A 20,488-nucleotide genomic window follows, 5' to 3' on the forward strand; every position below is an offset into this window, starting at 1 on the left:
TGGTGTCTCATCACAGTCTTTACAAAAACATTTTTTAAAAGTTTTTAATGTTAGAATTAACAAGGCATTCAATCCTGGGGACTTGCAGTCTTTATCCATTCTTGGAAGCATCTGCATACAGGGCTGGTGAAAATGAGCAGGCTGTTGAAATCTGAAATCTGTTCAAATAGGACTTGGCTGGCCTCTCTTGGCAGAGGAAGTGGTAAAGAGAAAATAATCTGACTTCTGTGCTGCTTATATCATTCGGATGAGCTTTCCTCAAGTTAGGGATATATCTCTTGTGGCCTACTTGTGGTTTACTAACACGAAACTGTTTAGCCGCCTGTTCTCAGCACTTCTTATCACCTCTGTAAGGCAGACTTAATTGCTGGGTTTCTTCATACTCTGTACTTGAGATGTATATGTACCTAGAACACTTATGAATTTCAGGAACCAGAGAGAAAGCCGCAATGTTATATTGTGAGAATCTACTTCATAGAGTGTCTTTTGAGCCTTGTCCATAGTCCAGGTGGCTCCCCATCTTACCATTTTAAAGACAGAATACAAAGCAGAGATGCAGGAGCAAACCCAACTATCTGGCAAATAATTGTCTTTCAGTGGGGTGCTGTGTGGTTTCCGGGCTGTAAGGCCGTGTTCTAGCAGCATTTTCGCCTGATGTTTCGCCTGCATCTGTGGCTGGCATCTTCAGAGGATCTGATGGTAGTATGCAGATGCCCTCACTAATTTCACAAATAAGTGGATTTTGGGTTGCAATTTGGGCACTCGGTCTCGAAAAGGTTCGCCACCACTGGCCTAGAGAATCCCAGACAAATATTTGTCCAGCTGCTGCTTAAAGTCCACTAGTGAGGGGGAGCTCATCACACCTCCCCAGGCAGCAGCCAGTTCCACTGTTCAACATCTCTTACTGTTAAAAAAATTAATTCTAATATCCAGCCGGTACCTTTCCACCTGCAATTTAAACCAATTATTGCGAGTTCTTCTATCCCCTGCAGCCAACCTGCCTGAACCCCAGAATGCAGTATGCATGGGGCTTAAACTGTCTATTTTTTTTGCCATTTGATTTTATATCAAAGATAGTACAATTGTTAAACAAATTTCAACATCGCCCGAGCTCCTGAGCCCTTTCCCAGTCAAGCCCGACCAGCGGATAAAACGCCATGAGGCATCTCCTCCATAAAACTGGTAGTCCCTCGCACCTCAGTCTTGGTCCGCGATGGCTGAGAGTCCAAACGGTGCACAATTCGCACAATGTTCCAATGCTCCTTATTCATTCAGAGCAGTCCTGATTTTGCTGGCATATCCTTAACCCTTTCCCTGTCGCTGGTTTGGACTTTGGGGCTTAGGGGACAGGCGCTCACTGAGCACGAGCAGTTGGTAACTTTGCTAATTTATGACCAACCACAAGAGCCACAAACCCACCCACCCCGCTCAATCCAGCCTGCAGCCGCAGAGGGAAAGTCCAGAGCTTGACTGAGGGAATTATTTCCTTACAGGGCCATGCAGCAGCCACAGAAGAGCAGATGGGGGAGAAGCAGCCCTGCACTTCTAATTAATATTTTGGACTCCCCCTCCGCCCACTTCTATTACTGGAGCTGTGATATTGTTATTGTCCTGGTGATTTTCCTAAAGGGCGCACAGAGATCCTGTATATCACGAGCTGTGCTATATTCACGAACCATAGAGTGTCAAACGTCGCGGCCCACTCCAGATGTTGGCGGACTACGGATTCCATCATCCCTGCCAGCATGATTCTGGCGGGGATGATGGGAACTTGTAGTCCGACGCTCTGGAGAGCCATGAACCCAACACCTGTAATCACTCTGGAAACCAAGGTAGGGCCTACTGACTCTCCAGATGTTCAGGAACTACAATTCCCATCAGCCCCTACCAGCATGGCCAATTGGCCATGCTGGTAGGGGCTGATGGGAATTGTAGTTCCTGAACATCTGGAGAGCCGCAGGTTCCCTACCCCTGTCATAGACAATATGACTTAGTTTTAATTGCTGTTATAGAGTTGTGTTCATGTTAAATGTTTGTTACCATGAATGTTGTTGTCCTGTTGACGCCATTTCACGTGTGTTTAGCATGCCACAAGGTGCTGCCATTTGATTGCTTTCAGTCTTCCCCGAAGTCTCCAACAGAGATCGATGTTGCCCAGATGGACATGAATGTTTAGACCCCATAAGTAGTTTGACTGCTTTAGCTGCTGCCATTTCTATTTCAGTTGACAGTTTCTCTTTCAAAGTGCGGGTAGTCTATTGTAGATCTTTGCGTTCAGCAGTAATGTCTTTAGGCAAAAGAACACACACATTTTGGGCTTTCAAATCAGTGGGAGCTGCGCTGCGAGTGCCAAGTACTCGGCTGCTCCCTGCCAAGAGGTCAGTCCAAATGTTCTACTCCCCACGGTGAGTTCTGAAATCCACTTTTCAGTCTGGTTCCTTGACAAGAATCAGAAATGATTGCTTCCACTTCTGCACACAATAGAGGTGCAAAAAAATGAGCAAAGCGTTATTTGATCTGAAAATTTTCATGAGTGTTGTCTTTTGACGGGTTTTGTGCAGAACCTGTTATTTCAGAAGGACCACCCGATGTTTTTATTTGATCACCACTGTTTTATTTGAGCACCACTGTTTTCATCATGAGTCTGTGTGAGCGGTAATGAACAATGGTCCTTTGTATCTATCAGCAGACCACCGAACCTGCCCAATGGCACACAATGTGCAATACAGCCATTGGGCAGAAAGCTCTATCTGAACCAAGACATGAGCCTGAAGCACTGCCGATGTGTAGCTGAAAGCAGCATTGGCAGAATCTGCAAACTTTCCATAAGAACATAAGAACAAGCCAGCTGGATCAGACCAGAGTCCATCTAGTTCAGCTCTCTGCTACTCGCAGTGGCCCACCAGGTGCCTTTGGGAGCTCACCTGCAGGATGGGAAAGCAATGGCCTTCTGCTGCTGCTGCTGCTCCTGAGCACCTGGTCTGCTAAGGCATTTGCAATCTGAGATCAAGGAGGATCAAGATTGGTAGCTATAGATCGACTTCTCCTCCATAAATCTGTCCAAGCCCTTTTAAAAGCTATCCAGGTTAGTGGCCATCACCACCTCCTGTGGCAGCATATTCCAAACACCTATCACACGTTGTGTGAAGAAGTGTTTAACATAAGAACATAAGAACTAGCCTGCTGGATCAGACCAGAGTCCATCTAGTCCAGCTCTCTGCTACTTGCAGTGGCCCACCAGGTGCCTTTGGGAGCTCACATGCAGGAGGTGAACGCAATGGCCTTCTGCGGCTGTTGCTCCCGAGCACCTGGACTGTTAAGGCATTTGCAATCTGAGATCAAGGAGGATCAAGATTGGTAGCCATAGATCGACTTCTCCTCCATAAATCTGTCCAAGCCCCTTTTAAAGCTATGTACAGATGATGTACAGAAATGTTTTTTGTGTGCTCAACAAACATGTGCCAGGATGCAATCTCAGATCAGTCTTCTGGTAGTTTCTCACAGTTTTCTTTTGGGATATTGCTGGCTGGTCTTTCAGGAGAGAAGTTTTCCATTGACCCCCATCCCTGGAGGTGGGCTGCCAGAACAATGCTTTTTAGAAAGCGTGCTTAGTGTGGCTCTCTGTTATACTTGGGCAAGGCAGGGTCATAATGTTGCCGAGTGTGAAGCTTGCCAGCAGTTTACACCTAAGGGCTGCAGTAAGAGGGCATCAAAAACTGAAAGCCATCCTGTGGGAGAGGTGCCTTTGTCCTCTGCTTCCCTGCTGAAGCCTAGCTTCGGCCAGAAACATCTTCCAAGACCCCATCGGGGGACTTCACAGAATCTACCTCTCTGGTTCCAAGGCTGGAGTTGGAACAGACTTGGACCCAGGCTCACCCCCTCCAGTGAAAAAAGTCAGGAGCAAAACAAAGCATCAGGAACAACCTAAATCAGATCTGTCGGAGTGCTCGGAGTCAGTTCCAGCCCAAAACACTGACGGGACTGGAGGAAATGGCATTGCCTTCCATCTAGGCCCATAGCCACAATGGGGCAAAAGGAGCCAGTGAAACTACAGGCTGGTGCCATGCATTTCATGAAAACCCTCGGGGTGGTAGCCAGATCAGTGGGTGGGGCTGGGTATTGATATACCTTGTCCCCATAATGGAAGCATAGGTACTTGTGAGCATTCACAAATGGAAACATGAAAGCTGCCGTCCTTCAGATCGGAAAACTATGAAGTACAAACCGTGCTTTCATAATGGCAAAATAGACACTAGTGGAACCATTCGGAACATTTGTAATTAACAAATAATGATTAAGATCATGGAGGTCTAATGGGCCTACTAGCCCCACTTTTTGTTGACCAAGAAAAAATGGGAATAAGACTTTAGGAAGCATCTGTATCTTGTACCTTTTCCCAAAAGACATTTTAACTGGGGTCCCAATTCTGGCATCGAATTAGTTGCAACCATTTGTGCAAACATGCATGATGGGAGAGTCTGAAGTTCTAACTTGTAACCTTGTTCCACAAGCAATAAAAACCAACTATCAGAAGCAATGTGGGCCCAAACTGGCAAAAACGGTGACAGTCACCAAATTGAACAGGTCTAGTCTGAAACTAGCTTTGGGTGCATTTGTTCTGAGCAAGATTTTTGTCAGACTTTTTAGAAATTAGTGCAGTGCCTAGCAAATCCTCCAAACTCTGGTTTCTACGGGCAGAGCAGAAGACCTGAGTCATGAGTGTCTTCAGAGCCCAATGGGTGGAGCCATGGCCCGTGAAGCAAAGTCAGTCCTATGTTGACTTACATTGCATTACACACCCACTATGCGGTAGGCTTGGCTAGAAAAACAAAAGACTGGCCAGGTTCCCCAGCAAGCTTCTCTGGGGATTCGAGCCTGGGCCTATCAGAACCTCTCATGCTCTGGTTTCCAAAGTGGGATCAGCCTCCCTCGTTTTTGTTATCTTTCATCTCATGGTTAGTCCAACAATACAAATGTGTGCAAAGCAGTCCTAAGCCGATTAGCCTTCTTGGTCCATTGACGTGAGTGGACTTACAAGGGTGCAGCTCTCTCCAAGACTTTCCCTGACTGCCAAGCCCCAGGTCTGGAGATCTTTTCAGGTTGCAAACCTCCAGGACAGGCCTAGAGATCCCCCTTGGCTGCCAACCTGCAGGTGAAGCCTGGGAGTAAGCCAGGAAAGTTTTCATCATGTCCTGACTGTTGGAAGAAAGGGACTTTCCGCTGTTTCCTGCCTCATCCTACAGAGGGTTTTTTTTTTCTAGCGAGCTAGTGGCTAGATAGGGACTTAGGAATTTGTCACCTTTACTCTAGCATTCTGACTCTATCCCTTTGATGTAGACTGATACTCTTCGGGACTTCCTCCCTTGCTTCCGCCTTCTTCTCTGAACCTCTCCCTCTTACCTTCACCATGCCTAGGGAGAGGATGTGTCTCCTACGCATCCGCCTCCATCCAGCTAGATTAGATTAGATAGTGAACCTATCTCTCCACCTTTCTATCCAGAATGGAGTTCACTAATAAATACTCTTTTCATTAGATTAGAAACTACAAACGACTCTGACTTTCTTTTGTGTCTGAAGTTCTCTCTAGCAAGCTCAGCCACACGCGTGTGCTCAGGTAAGCTTCCCTGTGTTCAGCCTCTGTGCCGCTCTGCTACTTTTCAAGGGAAAAGTAGTTCTCCCAACACTGACCACCACAATGGAAGTCTCTCCCTGACCTGGCTTTTTAGATTTAGATCTACCTTGTCTAAGTATCCTTAGATTTGGAAGCCATGCATGGGTCGGGGTCTCAGAAGCCCTCCACTGGCCAGCCACCCAGACCTCCCCTCAATTTACCAACAACCCTGGTAGCTCCCCATTTGCTGTGGGCCTCAGCAGTGCCTGATGGGACGGTCTAGCTGCATACTGGGCTCAGCCTGGGGCTTCCTTCTCACCCAGGCCTCAGCTGGGCATTGCTCTCTGCTCTGCCCAGCCTTCCTTGGTCTGCCTTGCCTCAACCTCTCTCTTTCCGGCGCTGGCACCAGCGTTTGCCTCGTCTCATGAGGGGCTGGCTGCTCTGTCCTCCTGTGTGGAGCAGCAGTGGGCCAGGACCAGCTCCCCTGCCCCACCTCAGACTATGTGGTCACCACATCTCCTGCACATCTTGCACAAAGCTCTGGGCTGGCCTGACTGAATTGGGGTTGAGGCTGTCAGTCCACTGGGTGGTACGTTAACAGCCAATCTGTGGTTTACCTGTAGTTTACAACATGTAACTAGCGTAAGACCACCAAGACAGCTTCCCTGGCAGATCAACTTTGTTGTGGTTGCTTAGCAACAGCCACTGTGGGTGCCTTTTTCTGACAGCTATATGCACTCTTTTATCATAAAAAATACCCTAACACTTTTCCCCCCTGAAATTTCAGCTTTTTCTTCAAACCTGCAATATTTTTCAGCTTTGTAAAAAGATCTGTCTTGTCTGCTCATGGGTTCAATCTCTGGATTTAAGTATCCTCAAATATGGCTGACTTGGCTAGAATACAGATTAGTATCTCCTGCTCAAAGAAAGCCAACATGTGAATAAATGCAGCTTCCCCCCCTTGTTGCCAAAGACTTTGCAATAGATTTCTGAGCTTGTTAAATTGTTTGCAGTTTCACCATTTCCAAGAGGAGATGTTTCCAAAGGACCCTCCTCAAGAACAGGAGTGGGAGAAGTAACAGAGAGATTACTAATTCGGAAGGCCATCACATTCAACAGTGTTAATAGTCAGGTCATGAAAGCAGCTATACTGGTAGAAAAGGGCAGACTTTGTCCTGCTGGACATATAAATGAAGTGAGTCTGGTACGGTCAGCGTCCCAGCATGTGGCTGTGATACAGTCTTCGCTTTGTGTTGCATTTTGTGCACCAGAAGACACCACGGAAGGGGAAATTGGGTTTTCTGCATAAGAGAACCAGGACCGAAGTGAGCAATAGCGTGTCACCGCACGGCAAGGGTGGAAGGAAAAGGTCTTTTTCCTGCCAGCTGGCCGGGAAGTCCCCGTGCTACCCCAAAATTCTTCAAACCCCTCCCCCCGGATGTTTCCACCCAGGCCATACTGTGGGAATCCTTGATCCCTCCAACAGGGCTAGCATAGAGACCCAAAACTGATCCTCATATAGGAGGTTGGTAGGCCAAGTTCTTTTAACTTTCTAGGGGTGTGTGTGTGTGTGTGTGTGTTTGCAGTAGCACAGACACCCTAGTGGGGGCTTCACAAGTCAGACTCATCATGATGTTCTTCAAAAACGGCATTTCCGCCAGTTAGCATGACAGTAGCAGAGAGCTGGACTAGATGGACTCTGGTCTGATCCAGCTGGCTTGTTCTTATGCTCTTACATTGCAAAGCTTTCCAATGACTAACATGTATAGGAGATACTAATGAATAGCAAACCAGGATCTTCTCTGTGCTGTGACACCCACCAATAGTTTTTAGGAAGTGGGTGGGACCAGGCTAGCAGACCTTCTGATTGGCCTTTGGAAACTTGATTGGCTAGGCAGATTTTTTTAAAAAAAAACTGCCACGGGAGCAACTGCCGCCCATCCAAGAAAGAGGCAGCATCCATTTTTGTGGCTGGTTCCATCTTTGACGGCAGCCATTGCACAGCTGTGTGGTGGCTGCTGGCTCCAAGACACTGGGGACCCCTGACTGACAGCATCTTTGCACATCTAATTTGTATCAAGCCAGCCTTGGTGATTTCAAACAAAAAAGCAAATGCTTAAAGGAAGAAGTTTGTTTTTAAAAAAGACTCTGGGTACAGGAAAAAGCTCCGCGCACTATCAGCACAGAACATATGGGACAGAGTCAGGAAAACTGAGACTTACCGTTTCTGCTTTTTTCATCATACTGATAGCAAGAAAAACCATTGATTGGCCCATGAAAACTGCAGGGACAACCATGACAGGCAAGGATAAGGAAGTGACAGAAAATAATCAGATCAGATCACAGCTTGTGTGGTGCTATTGCGGTTTCCATCTTTTCAATTAAGGCACAAAAATAGTAACCTAATAAGTAAGATTGACACAATCCACCCTGGCAACTACGTGAGAAGAAATAAAAAAAAAATCATATAAGAGACAGCAGCGGATGGCAGCTTTAAAAGAAAACTGGGGGCCCATTTGAGAAAACTGTTGCCTGGGGGGGGCGGGGGAGGGGGGGAGAGACAGAACAGTATTGTCATTGTTGCAGGACCTGCAACAATGCTACGGACATTCTTTATCAAAGGTATTAAATGATTTTGGAAAGGCTCCAGAAGGGCATGTTCGGTAGCCTGCAAATGAACTCTTTTGGCACCTGGAGGGATTGCAAATCTGGGCCAGAAAGTCTGCAGGTTCTTTGATGTTTGTGGAACGGGGCAAGGATGAAGGTGATTCGAGCTGCTGAAGAAACTCGTGTGCTGGGCGGGGGGGGGGGGGGGAAGAGATTTTCTGGCTTATCAAATGCAAGAAGGTGCAAATGTTCAAGATAACCAAAATGTGGTTGGATCAAAGGTTCAAGCCTGAAACTGAATGCACCAATATCTATTCACGCCCCAGAGCTATTCTGGCCTCCCAAAATACCTCCAGCCCCTCACACTACCTGTCCCTGAAGTCAGGAAACCCTCCAAAGTGAGATTCAATCAGGAATGAAGGGCTACAATCCAAAAGGGGGAGGGACACAGAAACAGGAAGCTGCAGGCAGGAGCTTTAACTAAGCGTGCCATCTCTCAGATAACCGGCTGTTTTCGGCAAAGTTGTTTTTGGCAAAGTTGTTGGTTAACCCTAAAACTGACAGAATCCTCCCAGAGTTCCACCCATTGTCTCGGAAGGATGTAATTCTGCTTTAGATTGCGCTGTCAGACACATACATTCAAACCACTAGAACACAGGTGTCAAATTCGTGGCCCTCCAGATGTTCATGAACTACAATTCCCATCAGCCCTTGCCAATATAGCCAATGCTCTTATTGGGAGGGACTGATGGGAATTGTAGGTCATGAACATCTGGAGGGCCGTGAATTTGACACCCCTGCACTAGAACATGGGGTCACACAATGCAGCCAAGTTAAGTCAGTAAAGTCTGGGATGTTGTGTGGTTTCCGGGCTGTATGGCCGTGTTCTAGCAATATTTTCTCCTGACGTTTCGCCTGCATCTGTGGCTGGCATCTTTAGTAAAGTCTGTTAATTATTTCCAAAAATAGACAAAACCTGTTAAAGAAAATAATTTTTATTCAACGGGAGGGTCTGTTGAGAGAAACTGAATCAGTTGTCATAATTGAAGAAAAACAAGATTCAGTTGTATTTATTCCGAGTGGCCTCTTCTCATACTGCATTTTCAATCCGTTTGTGACCAATGTTGTACGACAAAATACTTTCACTAAAACTGAATAAAAATGTGCTCGCTTTTTCACCACGTGAAAGGCACACCAACTGGGACAGCAATTCTGGAAATGACTGGGTGCTTCTCCACAACTGTTTCTTTTTGACAGGAGCAGAATGAGGCTGACTTGATGAGCATCTCTCTGGACGATTTTATTTGTATACAGAATTAAAATAATGTGAACACTGTAGCTGAGAAGTGCATTGACCCCACAGTCACCAGAACCTATAATTTTACAGACAGGGCAATGATCCTAAAGAGTCCGTCTAATGCACAACTAACCAGCCCAGTAGAAAAATGTGTGTTGGGACCTGGGGTTTGGGATGTCACTAAAAACTCATTGTGGACCACAGTGAAAATAAGCTTCCTGCACACCTTTTTAAACCTGCAGATTAAGGAATCCCTAAAGCATATATGAAGATGGCAACAATCCCCACCCCCAAAAAACATTCAGTGCTTCAGCTCCACGGATGTTCTGTTCACACACAACAGATATGTGACCCAGGAACAGATTAGAATTTCTTCCACTCCATGTCATCTGGTGGGTTGACGTCTACTTTCCGTTTACCCACATCAGACCAGTTCGTGCTCAAAACAGTCCCACCCGACTCCATCTGCAAACATTGGGGGGGGGGGGGGGGAGAGAGAGATCTAGTTATTAAAATTCAACCAATAATTCAGGGTGCCTTACAACACCCAAATCAAGTGTGCACAGAAAACAATCCAACCCACCAACAAGCAAAAAATAACACCCAAAAAGCCCTGCTGGATCAGACCAGCCGTCCATCTAGAGCAGGGGTCGGGAACCTGCGGCTCCCCCGCCCCTTCACTGTGGCTCCGCCCAGGCACAACACAGCTGTCCGGGATTGGGGACTCTCTCCCCTCCCCGGACCTTGCAGAGAGCCCCAATCAGACTGTGGTCGTGGGCGCTCTGGAGAGCAAGAGCCCCGTGGAGGCGGCTGGCAGCAGCCCTTCTGCCACGGTTGGTAGCGGCGGGGGAGTGGCAGGCGGCCATCGAGCCTGCTCCCAGCCACCTGGCTGGGACTGGAAGCAGAGGCGTACCTAGGCAAACTAGCGCCCGGGGACAAAACCTGAGTTTGGCGCCCGTGCCAATGGGCTCCATCCGCCCCCACCATGACCAAACAATGATTTTTTTGTACCAGCTCACAAATCACCTCCCACTCCCATCAGAACATACATGGCTCTCTACCCACCAACTCTTTTCCTAATTTCCTAATCACAACAACCCTATGAGGTAGGTTGTTAGCCTGAGAAACAACTCCAAGCCAGTGCAAGTGGGTATTAAGCATGTAAATCTCTCACAAATCACCCCCAGCAAAACATTTACCAAACAAGTGTCAGCATCATCTCTCACAACACACCTCCAGTGGAATCCACTTTCATTGGTGTTTAAACTAGGGAGCCCAGATTCTTCTTTTAAATCTCACCTTGTAAAGGGAGAATCTGGGGTCCCCTGTGTTAAAACAAAATTGGAAAGTGATGCTGTTTGGGGTGGATTCTCCTTCCCACCCCTGAAACAGCATCACTTTGGAGGGTTGGGAGATTCAGATGAAACAAATAGCAGATTCCGCCGGAATCTGGGGAAATTTGGGCAACATTCAGACAAAAATTGTCCTGAACCATGTCCTGCCCAAAAAATTAACAAATGCTTAATGCAAAGTATTTGGGTTTTGGGGGTATTTTTTAGGTGTTTTTTCAGCTCTGTTTTGAAGATTTGTGTTATAGTTAGTGGCACTGATAATTAGGTGCTATCATCCAGAGATTGCCCTGATGATGTTCGACCTGAAGCCTACATGATGTTTGGTTCAGGGGAAGCAAAAGTTATGGATCACTCAAAATGGAATGCCCCTCATCCCCACTGTTTTCAATGGGAGCTAACAGGAGATGGGAGCTACCCATTTGAGGGACCATAACTTCTTGGTTCCTTTGAACATGAATCTGCTCACTATCCCTGTGTGTATCATAAGAATAGTTAACACATGATTACCCCTGTACCAATTTTTTGGTGTCACTAGCTTCTTTAAAAAATACATCCCTTCCAGGGGCACCTCTCAAGAAATTTGCACCAAGATTCTTTGTTTTGCAGTGACTTTGCTCCATTGTAATTTCTTTGAGGCAGGCTGCACATTTTTGAAGATAGAGGCGCCAGACTTTCTAAAGCTGGCTCCAAGAGGCCCTTTGGAGTAATAGCATCCAATCTTGGTGAGCCTTTGCTTCTGGGAGGGAGGGGAGTTGGAGAGAGTTCTGAGAGAAAGCCCACAGGCTTTCATTCATGCAGGAGCCGGGAAACAAAAATGCAAGTTCCTTTTGGGGCCCATAAAATTGGAACCCCCCAGGAAGCTAAAAGGTCTCCAAACCTGGATGCTATTACCAGGGAGGTCCTCCCAGAGTTTCACCCTGGAAAGTCTGGTGCCTCTATATCTTCAACAAAAATGTGCAGCCTGCCTACACACTCAGAAATTCCCCATTGGCTACAATGGAGCAAAGTCACTGCAAAACAAAGAATCTTGGGCAAATTTCTTGGGGTGCCTGGAAGGGGTGTATTTTTAAAGCTAGTGACACCAAATTTTCAGGGTATCATCTGTTAACTATTCTTATGATGCCACCCAAGTTTGGTGAAGTTATGTTCAGGGGAACCAAAGTTATGGTCCCTCAAATGGGTAGCCCCCATCTCCTGTTAGATTCCATTGAAAACAATGGGGATGGGGCACCCCCTTTGGGGGTCCATAACTTTGCTTCCCCTGAACCAAACATCACCAAATTTGGATGGTATCATCAGGACAGTCGCTGGATGGTACCCTGAAATTTTGGTGCCGATAGCTTTAAAAACGCGCCCCCTGCAGGCTGGAACGTGAAAAACCACGTTAAAAAATTTAAAAAACACAAACGGCCCTGAAATGTTGGCGCCCCCCCACGTGACCAAATGGGGGCGCCCGGGGACAAAGGGTACCCCCTGTCCCTAGGCAGGAACGCCACTGGGAGGGAGGATATGGCTGGCAACAGAGCCGGCGGTGGCGGTGGCGGCAGCGCAGTGCGTGCGGACCTGGCTGGATTGGCCAGTGTGATGGGCAGCGAGGGGAGCTGTGCCGACGCAGCAGGATGGCAGCCCCAGCCGCAAAGGGCGCCGGCAGACGCCGGAACTGATGCTTGGAACCGCGCTCTCAAGTTTTGTACAGTTTCCCTTTCTCTCAGAGCGTGGTTCCAAGCGTCAGTTCTGGCGCCTGCCGGCGCCCTTTGCGGCTGGGGCTGCCATCCTGCTGCGTCGGTACAGCTCCCCTCGCTGCCCATCACCCTGGCCAATCCAGCCAGGTCCGCACGCACCGCGCCGCAGCCGCCGGCTCTGTTGCTGGCTCTGTCCTCCCTCCAGTCCCAGCCAGGTGGCTGGGGCCGGGCTCAATGGCCGCCCGCCACTCCCCCACTGCTGCCAACTGTGGCAGAAGGATGAGGGCTGCCGCCAGCTGCCTCCATGGCACTCTTACTCCCCAGAGCGCCTGCGGTCGCGGTCTGATCGGGACTCTCCGCGAGGTCCGAGGAGGGGAGAGTCCCCGCTGGCTGGCTCTATGCTGGCTAATTACGGCAAGGAGGAGGGAAGCAGGGCAGGGCTAAGGTGGAGAGGCGGGAGCTCTATGGCTTCGGCAAGCTATCCTCATTTCAAATGTCAAAAAATATCTGTGGCTCCAATTGCCCTCCCCTCCATGGAAAATGGGTCCAAATGGCTCCCTGGGTGCCAAAGGTTGCTGACCCCTGATCTAGAGCATCACCCTATCTCAACACAGTGGCCAATCAGTTCTTCTGGCGGGCTAACAACAGGCCATAGAGGACAAGCCCTTCATAAGAATATCAGAAGATCCTGTTGGATCAGACCAGTGAGGATCCATCTAGTCCAGCATCCTGTCTCACACAGTGGCCAATCAGTTCCTTTTGGAAGCCCGACAACAGGGCACGGAGGCCTTCCCCTGACGTCACTTCCCGGAGCCAGGATTCAGAGGTTGGGTTAGCTCTAAGTCGGCTGCAACTTGACAGCACTTTAAAAACACACCTGTGAATGCCTAAGAATTTAGCAGGGAAGACAATTTCTGCTTCAAGTAACAGCTCCAACCAGACCCACCACAGTGTGTGGAATCAGTTTTGGCTGACTCACCTTCATCAGGCACAGACTCAGGACCAAGACGGGCCAGACAGAAATTACTGGAAGGAAGGGAACAGAGCAAAAAGTGGCACCCGCTAACACCTGACACACAGACAGATCACTGACTCCAACCCACTGACTTGTGCACAGCAGGGTTTACAGTAAATCTTCTCCTTGAAGAAAAATGAGCAAGGCAAGAGGGGCTGGGACACGCACGTTCTGCTGTTCCCTTCCTAGATAGCTACTGCTGAACTCCACTGTATTGTCGAAGGCTTTCACGGCTGGAATCAACTTGCTGCTGTGAAGTTTCCAGGCTGTGTGGCCATGGTCTGGTGGTTTTAGCTCCTAACATGTCACCCCCATCTGTGGCTGGCATCTTCTCGAAGGGAAACACATCTTACTGTGACAGCCTCTGAAGAGGACACCCACAGATGTGGGCAAAACGTTAAGGAGTTAAAACCACCAGACCACGGCCACACAGCCCAGAAGATCCACAACAGCCAGCTGAACTCCATTCACTCCTTCTTCCTGGTCTGTCCACGAGAAGGGAATGCAGAAATGGCATTTAGAAACAAATACTATGAAGCACGTTATGCCAGCTGCTACCTGACTGGATCCAAAGAGCCATGAATAGAACTCCAACAAATCTGTGGTCATAAAGCATCAGGCACAGTCAACAGTGGGTGGAACAAGGCTGATATCTTACAAAAGATTTATTCATGGCACGCCTCACTTCATCGGTACCATCTGAGTAGATCTGCTGGAAAAGTTTGTTTAAAGCTGCGTCACCCTCCAATTTTTCGCTCTTCTCTTCTTCTTTGATCTCACCCACCAATTTGTCCCAATTTCTTGTGTAATGGGAGGAGGATGGGTACAGCATGGAATCTGAAATTGTAAAAAAAAATGGATGTATGAAACATCCCATCCCAAACCACGGAGAGAAGCAACAAGTGCTTTGCACAGTCCCTTTAGCACACTCTGCAGTAGGGAAAAGAAATCAGGAGAGGCATTAAGTAGGCTAAGAGAACGGATCTGTCAGCCAGACAGTGACAACCTTCTATGCCCTACTAGATCAGTGATGGCGAACCTATGGCACGGGTGCCAGAGGTGGCACTCAGAGCCACCTCTGTGGGCACACACAAACAGAGTTCATCGTGGGGGAGGAACTCGGTCACACACACATCTAGGCTGGCCTGGGCCGCTGGGATCGATTATTAGCATTAAACCTAAGACCTAGTTTTGGGGAAGCAGCATAGGTAACCCTGTTAAGCACTGTTAAACCCCACTGATTTTCATGCAAAAAACTAAAGTGTGATCCTTTACCTGGGAGTAAGCTCGGTTGCTGGCAATGTGGCTTGCTTCTGAGTAAACCCTCCTAGGGTCGTGATTCACCCGTTGGAAGAGTTGCACAGTTGCTTCAAAGCAAAGCCACCAACTACCACCAAGCTTACTCCTGAGTAACGCACGCCTTGGAGCCAACCATTTTTTCTAAAGTAAAATCTCAGTGTTCAGGTTAAAATGCCGTGTTGGCACTTTGCGATAAATAAGTGGATTTTGGGTTGCAGTTTGGGCACTCTGTCTCAAAAAGGTTCGCCATCACTGTACTAGATCATAGGATCCAAAACGTAACTGTGCAAAAAGAAAAGACAATGGATTTAGAGAAGCTGAACACAGAAGCAGAAGGAAGAATTGTGCTGTACTGTACAGCTGAAGCATGCAAAGTGGAAGGCGCTCACGGAGATTTCAGCTGACACCCAGTCGTAGGTTCTCAGCAGCGCCGTTTCACGCCTAAGCCAGAGACTTGCCTTGAAGAGTTCACAGAAACGTTCTCTGAGAACTATACCCAAAACGAAGGTCTGTATTTTCCTCCCTTTCACCTATTATAACCCCGAGATTCTTTATGTGAGGCAAAAGGGGAGGAGCAGCAAAGAGCACAGAATGCAGCGCTGGGATCATATTACATGCCTGCCCTCTTCTGCCGCTGCTGCGTGGATCCCCTCCTGTGCCATAGCAAGGGACATCTGAGCAGCTGAACATGGTCTGTGACAATGGATAATGAGGCCACGTGTACCTTCATCAACATGATCCCAGGAGCAACCATGTTAGACAAGGGTTCGCAACACGACGTGAATGTTCAAGGATAAACACACAGACCTGGGGGGAAATGTTTCAGCTTCGGAGAACCTCCATTTCCCTCCAATTTCTCCCACCGCAGAGCTTCGGGCTTCTTCAGCTTTATCTCAATCTGCAGACACAGAATGACATGGTTTTAATGCACGACGCCAGGCCTCCAGGCTCCGTTTGCGAGGGAAAATACAAAGGCGAGATCAAAGGAATCGCATCCTTCTTTGCATACGACACGAAGCACCACGGCTCGCGCCTTTGGACCCGATGCTGCAGTTTTGATGAACAAGGTCCTGAAAGCTGCAGCTATTTCTTGGCCTGCCTGCAATATTTACACGGCACTTGGGCCCAAGGGGTTTGCCTCATGACTAAGAGCTGCTCCGGAAGCAGCCGACCTGCATTTTATTTCTTTATTAAAATATTCCTCTCTTGGCCTTTCCTCGCGGTTGGTTCAAAACAGCCGGCAATCACGATCAAAACATGTCCCACCCCCTCCCCTTAAAAGGCACTTGTCATTCAAACCCCTTCAAAGGTTCTGACAAACAGGCAGGCCTTGCAGGATCTCCTGAAGATCTCCAATTGGAGGGGGGGGTCCTCTTCAGAGGGCTCATTCCACACAGCCGGAGCCACAACGGAAAAGGCCCCGACTCCAGCCAATGCCAGATAAGCCACTCTAAGTGGTGGGATAGCCAACTTTGGTCTGAGGCGCCACACAGCACAAGGCATGCAAGGATTTGGGGTAGGTTAAAGTGGAAGCCAAGACAGTTGTGATGAGGAGTGCCCTGCTCACACAAAGATTACGCTTGGCAGCCCTTCAGAAGAAAGTACAGGGCACACCTCGATTCATCAAGCAGCACGCACACACACTGCAAGGACATTTGGCACAAAAGGACGCCTACACACTTAGGACGGCAGGGACCTCTGCAGAGGCGGCAGCCTTTCCCCTCATGTAAGCATGGGGGTGGGTGGGTTGGGGATGCCCCCAAGAAGGTGCCAGATGGGACTTGCACAGAGACCCACAAGGAAAGCATCCTTTCAGTTCAAACTTTTGTTCATTCTGTGAAATTACAATAAACTGATTAATTTTTTTAAAAAGCCAAGCTAGTTAAAGCCACCACAGCAGTTTGATGCCCTCATTCAGCCTGCTCCCAGGCACACAACCCTTTAGGAACCACAGCGGGCTCATGACGGGGGGGTGACGGGGGGCTGAAATGCAGCCTGCTCAACATTATGGGTAGATTAATGCATTCCGACAGAGAGTCACACTGAAGGGAATTCACGGTTTTGCTCCAAGCCAGGATAACCTGGGGAACCCTGCAGCCCTGAGAACAAGGGCACCTTTGTGAATGGCCATCTTGGAATGTCTTCTAGCAAGCCGCTCGAATACCACGGCAACCTCGATCCGAACGCCTTCTCCGAGAGCAGGGTAACGTGAGATGAACGACTCGGAGCTTTGAAGTCAAGCACCAGAAGGGGTTTACTTCTGCCTTATTTTCAGGCCAGCTGGTTTAGTTCAAGATTGAAGCTTGCTCTTGCCTGCCAAGACATCGACACTCCCGTTTCTGCTTAACAAGCAAAACCAGGGGACGGTCAAGCACATGTCTGCTCAAGAAGCTAGTGACACTTTAAAGAGGAACAAATTTTGAGGACCTGGGGAATGCAGAAGAAGCTAAAACACGGTAAGCCACCTGACAAGCTCACAGTCAAAACCCAAGATTCTGATCAAAATAAAGAAATGCAAAGGCCCCAAACTTGTCTTATGTTTTGTGCTGTGGACCAGATATAGCCCAGGAGCTATAATCCCTAGTTCCATGGTGGCGAACCTTTGGCACTCCAGATGTTATGGACTACAATTCCCATCAGCCCCTACTAGCATGGTCAATTGGCCATGCTGGCAGGGGCTGTTGGGAATTGTAGTCCATAACATCTGGAGCGCCAAAGGTTCTCCACCACTGCCCTAGTTCATTCACACTGCAAATCTTGGTGACTGCAAATCTAGGTGCCAGAACTGAAGTGGCTGGCGGGTGGGCAGGGAGTCAGAGGGGCCCAGGCAGCTCCAGGGATCCAGAGCAAAGAGGAAACGGAACCAGTGGCTTTCCTGTGAATTCTACCAGGCCTACTCAGAAGTCCTACTGTGGTCAATGGGATTTACTCCCAGATAAGCATGCCAGGCAATGAGCAGCTGACAATTAATTTTGTTTGCATGTGTATGTTTAGATGGGGGGGGGGGGGCATCAAAGTCATCATTTGCCAAAAACTCGTGGGCTAGCCCTGCCAGATCTTGTGCCGGACTGGCTTACAGATGTTTAACTGCACACCTGGATTCTGGATGCAGCTCTGCCTCAGTAAAGCTGCAGCATTTTGGAAAAGACCGAACAGGCCGGAGACAAACCCACTCGGGCAGCCAGTTCTGCGCCGGAGCTGACCTGCCCGACCGCAACACTACGGCTTTATTTGTAACCTGCCTTTCACCCCCGATGGGTACCCAAAGCGACTCCAGCCATTCTCCTCTCCTCCATTTTGTCCTAACAACCACCATGCGGAGTAGGATAGGGCAAAGGAGTTGCCCAAGGACAGCCAGCAGAGTAGAGATTCGAACCTGGGTCTCCCAGATTGGAAGTGAGGAGGAGGGTTGACTCAGCTGGCTTGCGGGCCTGATCAGCTACCCACACCCTTCTGCAGGCTCGCCAGTCCAGGCACCCCCTCCCCTCAGTGCTGTCCTGGGGCCAGCTGAAGCAGGCACACGCCAATGCACACACACACACACACACACACACACACACACACAGACAGGCCTGGCCCAACTAAGTCACATTTATGTCATATCTGGCCTTGCCAACAAATGAGTTTGACACCCCTTTTGTTAAGTCGCCCGCAAGACTCAAAAGGAGTTCCATCAGCAGCTCTTCTGCTGCATCTTCCTGAAGGAAGCGTCCATCATCCTAAAGACTACGGTGGCCTGTGCAGCACACACACCATTCGGCTGCGTCGCTACATTTGGCTCTGAAAGGCCACAACCAGGAGGTCTGGTGAGAACTTCCTCTTTATCCACTCCAGCCATAAAAAAAAGCCAGACAAATCCAACAAAATAAGCTCTGTGTGAATGCTTACATTTTGTGCGCAGTGCCCCCTGAATGGGAATGACAGCATTTCTAAATGAACCATCAGGTCCTTGGCATAGAAAGAACGAACACCCACAAACTGGCAGGAGCGGCGCCTCAAAGGGGAACACTGGAACTGCAGAGGCACGGCAGCACCCCTCTCCCCTCAAGAACTAGAAAGAGTTGGTTTAGACACCACGACCAGTCACAGCTATCGAGGGAGTGAGCCCCGGGAGAGGCCGCTGGCCCTGGCTGGCTGCAAGCGCCTCCACCTTTCAAACTAAATAGTTCTGCAGATTTGTTTTCACCCAAACCACAAAATACAATCTGACCCCTCTTTTGTAGACCACAGCGCCTCCTTGCATTCATTTGTTTATGTCCCACTTTGTCCCCAGTTTGGACTGAAAGAGGCTTTTTGAATACCTTTCTCCTCCTCCCCCCCCCCATTTTCCCACAATAGCAGCCCTGTGAGGCAGGCCAGGCTGAGAGTTTGTGACAGGTCAAATAGCAAGCTTCCATAGCAGGAGTGGGGATTCGTACTAGGATCACCCGAAGTGCCAGTCCACCTTGGCACCCACACCACACTGGGCTTGCAATGTTTTACACACACCTGTGATTCCCAGACATTTTTGGACCGCCACCCCCTTGACTCCCAGGCAACACCTATAGTTCCACCCCCACCCCCACACACATATATGAATACCCCCCCTCTTTCTGGGCATGAGGTCTAAAACATGACCTAGTAAAAGTAAACCAATTTATTGAGCTATTTTAGGAGGGAGGGAGGAGGAGGAGGAGGAGGAGGAGGAAGGAAGGAAGGAAGGAAGGAGGGAGGGAGGGAGGGAGGGAGGGAGGGAGGGAGGGAGGGAGGGAGGGAGGGAGGGAGGGAGGGAGGAAGGAAGGAAGGAAGGAAGGAAGGAAGGAAGGAAGGAAGGAAGGAAGGAAGGAAGGAAGGAAGGAAGGAAGGAAGGAAGGAAGGAAGGAAGGAAGGAAGGAAGGAAGGAAGGAAGGAAGGAAGGAAGGAAGGAAGGAAGGTAGGTAGGTAGGTAGGTAGGTCTTGGCTACTACCCAGAGAATTCAATATCCGTGGAAACTTCTTTGGGAGGGAAAAAGCCGTCAGTGGCCTGCTGGGAGGAGCATATCTACAGACAATGGTGCCTGGGGCAGGCACTGAAATTGAACACCCAAAACCAGGAGCCAGCAGACACCTCAGGCTAAACCAGGCTAAGGAACCAAGGCATTACGAATCCTTTACTGAACAGACTGTTGACGGGATGGTTTGCCATGCATGGCCTGCTGCCTGGGGCACCCTGAACTGGGCAGAGGGGAGGTACAAAAATGGCTGATTGTTGGGCTGTCTGTACTGGACAAATGGGATGATGGGATTCTCCAATAGGGGAAGAAGTATGGCTCACTATTAATAAATCAGTTCTTTCTTTCTTTCTTTTCTCCCGGGGGGAGGGGGGTTCATGATTTTAAAAATCCAACTGGTTGAAATGGAAAACCCTCGGCAGCCTGCAACTCCTGCCTTTCCACCCACCTGGTGAGCATTCTCTCTCTCTCTCTCTCTCTCTCTCTCTCTCTCTCTCTCTCTCTCTCTCTCCCACACTCTCTTTTTGCAAAACAAAAAAAGAATTACAACTGCCAAGCTGGAGGGAATCAGGGTGAAGGAGGAGGAGGAGAGGCGCTTTGTGTTGCTCTCCCGCCCCGCCTCCTCCTGTTAAGAATCTGGGCAAACCAGAGGTCG

General features: G+C 48.9%; 1 protein-coding gene across 2 annotated transcripts in view; it reads right to left on the reverse strand.

Annotated features, from left to right (window-relative positions):
- Window positions 1-9,197: 9,197 nt before the first annotated feature.
- Window positions 9,198-20,488, reverse strand: part of SUGT1 (SGT1 homolog, MIS12 kinetochore complex assembly cochaperone) — a 37,007-nt gene continuing 25,716 nt past the window's right edge. For both annotated transcript variants that reach the window (XM_048494209.1, XM_048494208.1), the window contains exons 11-13: window positions 15,671-15,761; window positions 14,223-14,401; window positions 9,198-9,980 (exon numbers count right to left, since the gene is read on the reverse strand). In XM_048494209.1, the coding sequence (XP_048350166.1) occupies window positions 9,879-9,980; window positions 14,223-14,401; window positions 15,671-15,761 (372 nt within the window). In that variant the 3' untranslated portion in view covers window positions 9,198-9,878. The remainder of the gene's footprint in view (window positions 9,981-14,222; window positions 14,402-15,670; window positions 15,762-20,488) is intronic.

Source organism: Sphaerodactylus townsendi, linkage group LG04, assembly GCF_021028975.2.
Source record: "Sphaerodactylus townsendi isolate TG3544 linkage group LG04, MPM_Stown_v2.3, whole genome shotgun sequence".
In the NCBI taxonomy this organism is placed as follows: Eukaryota; Metazoa; Chordata; class Lepidosauria; order Squamata; family Sphaerodactylidae; genus Sphaerodactylus; species Sphaerodactylus townsendi.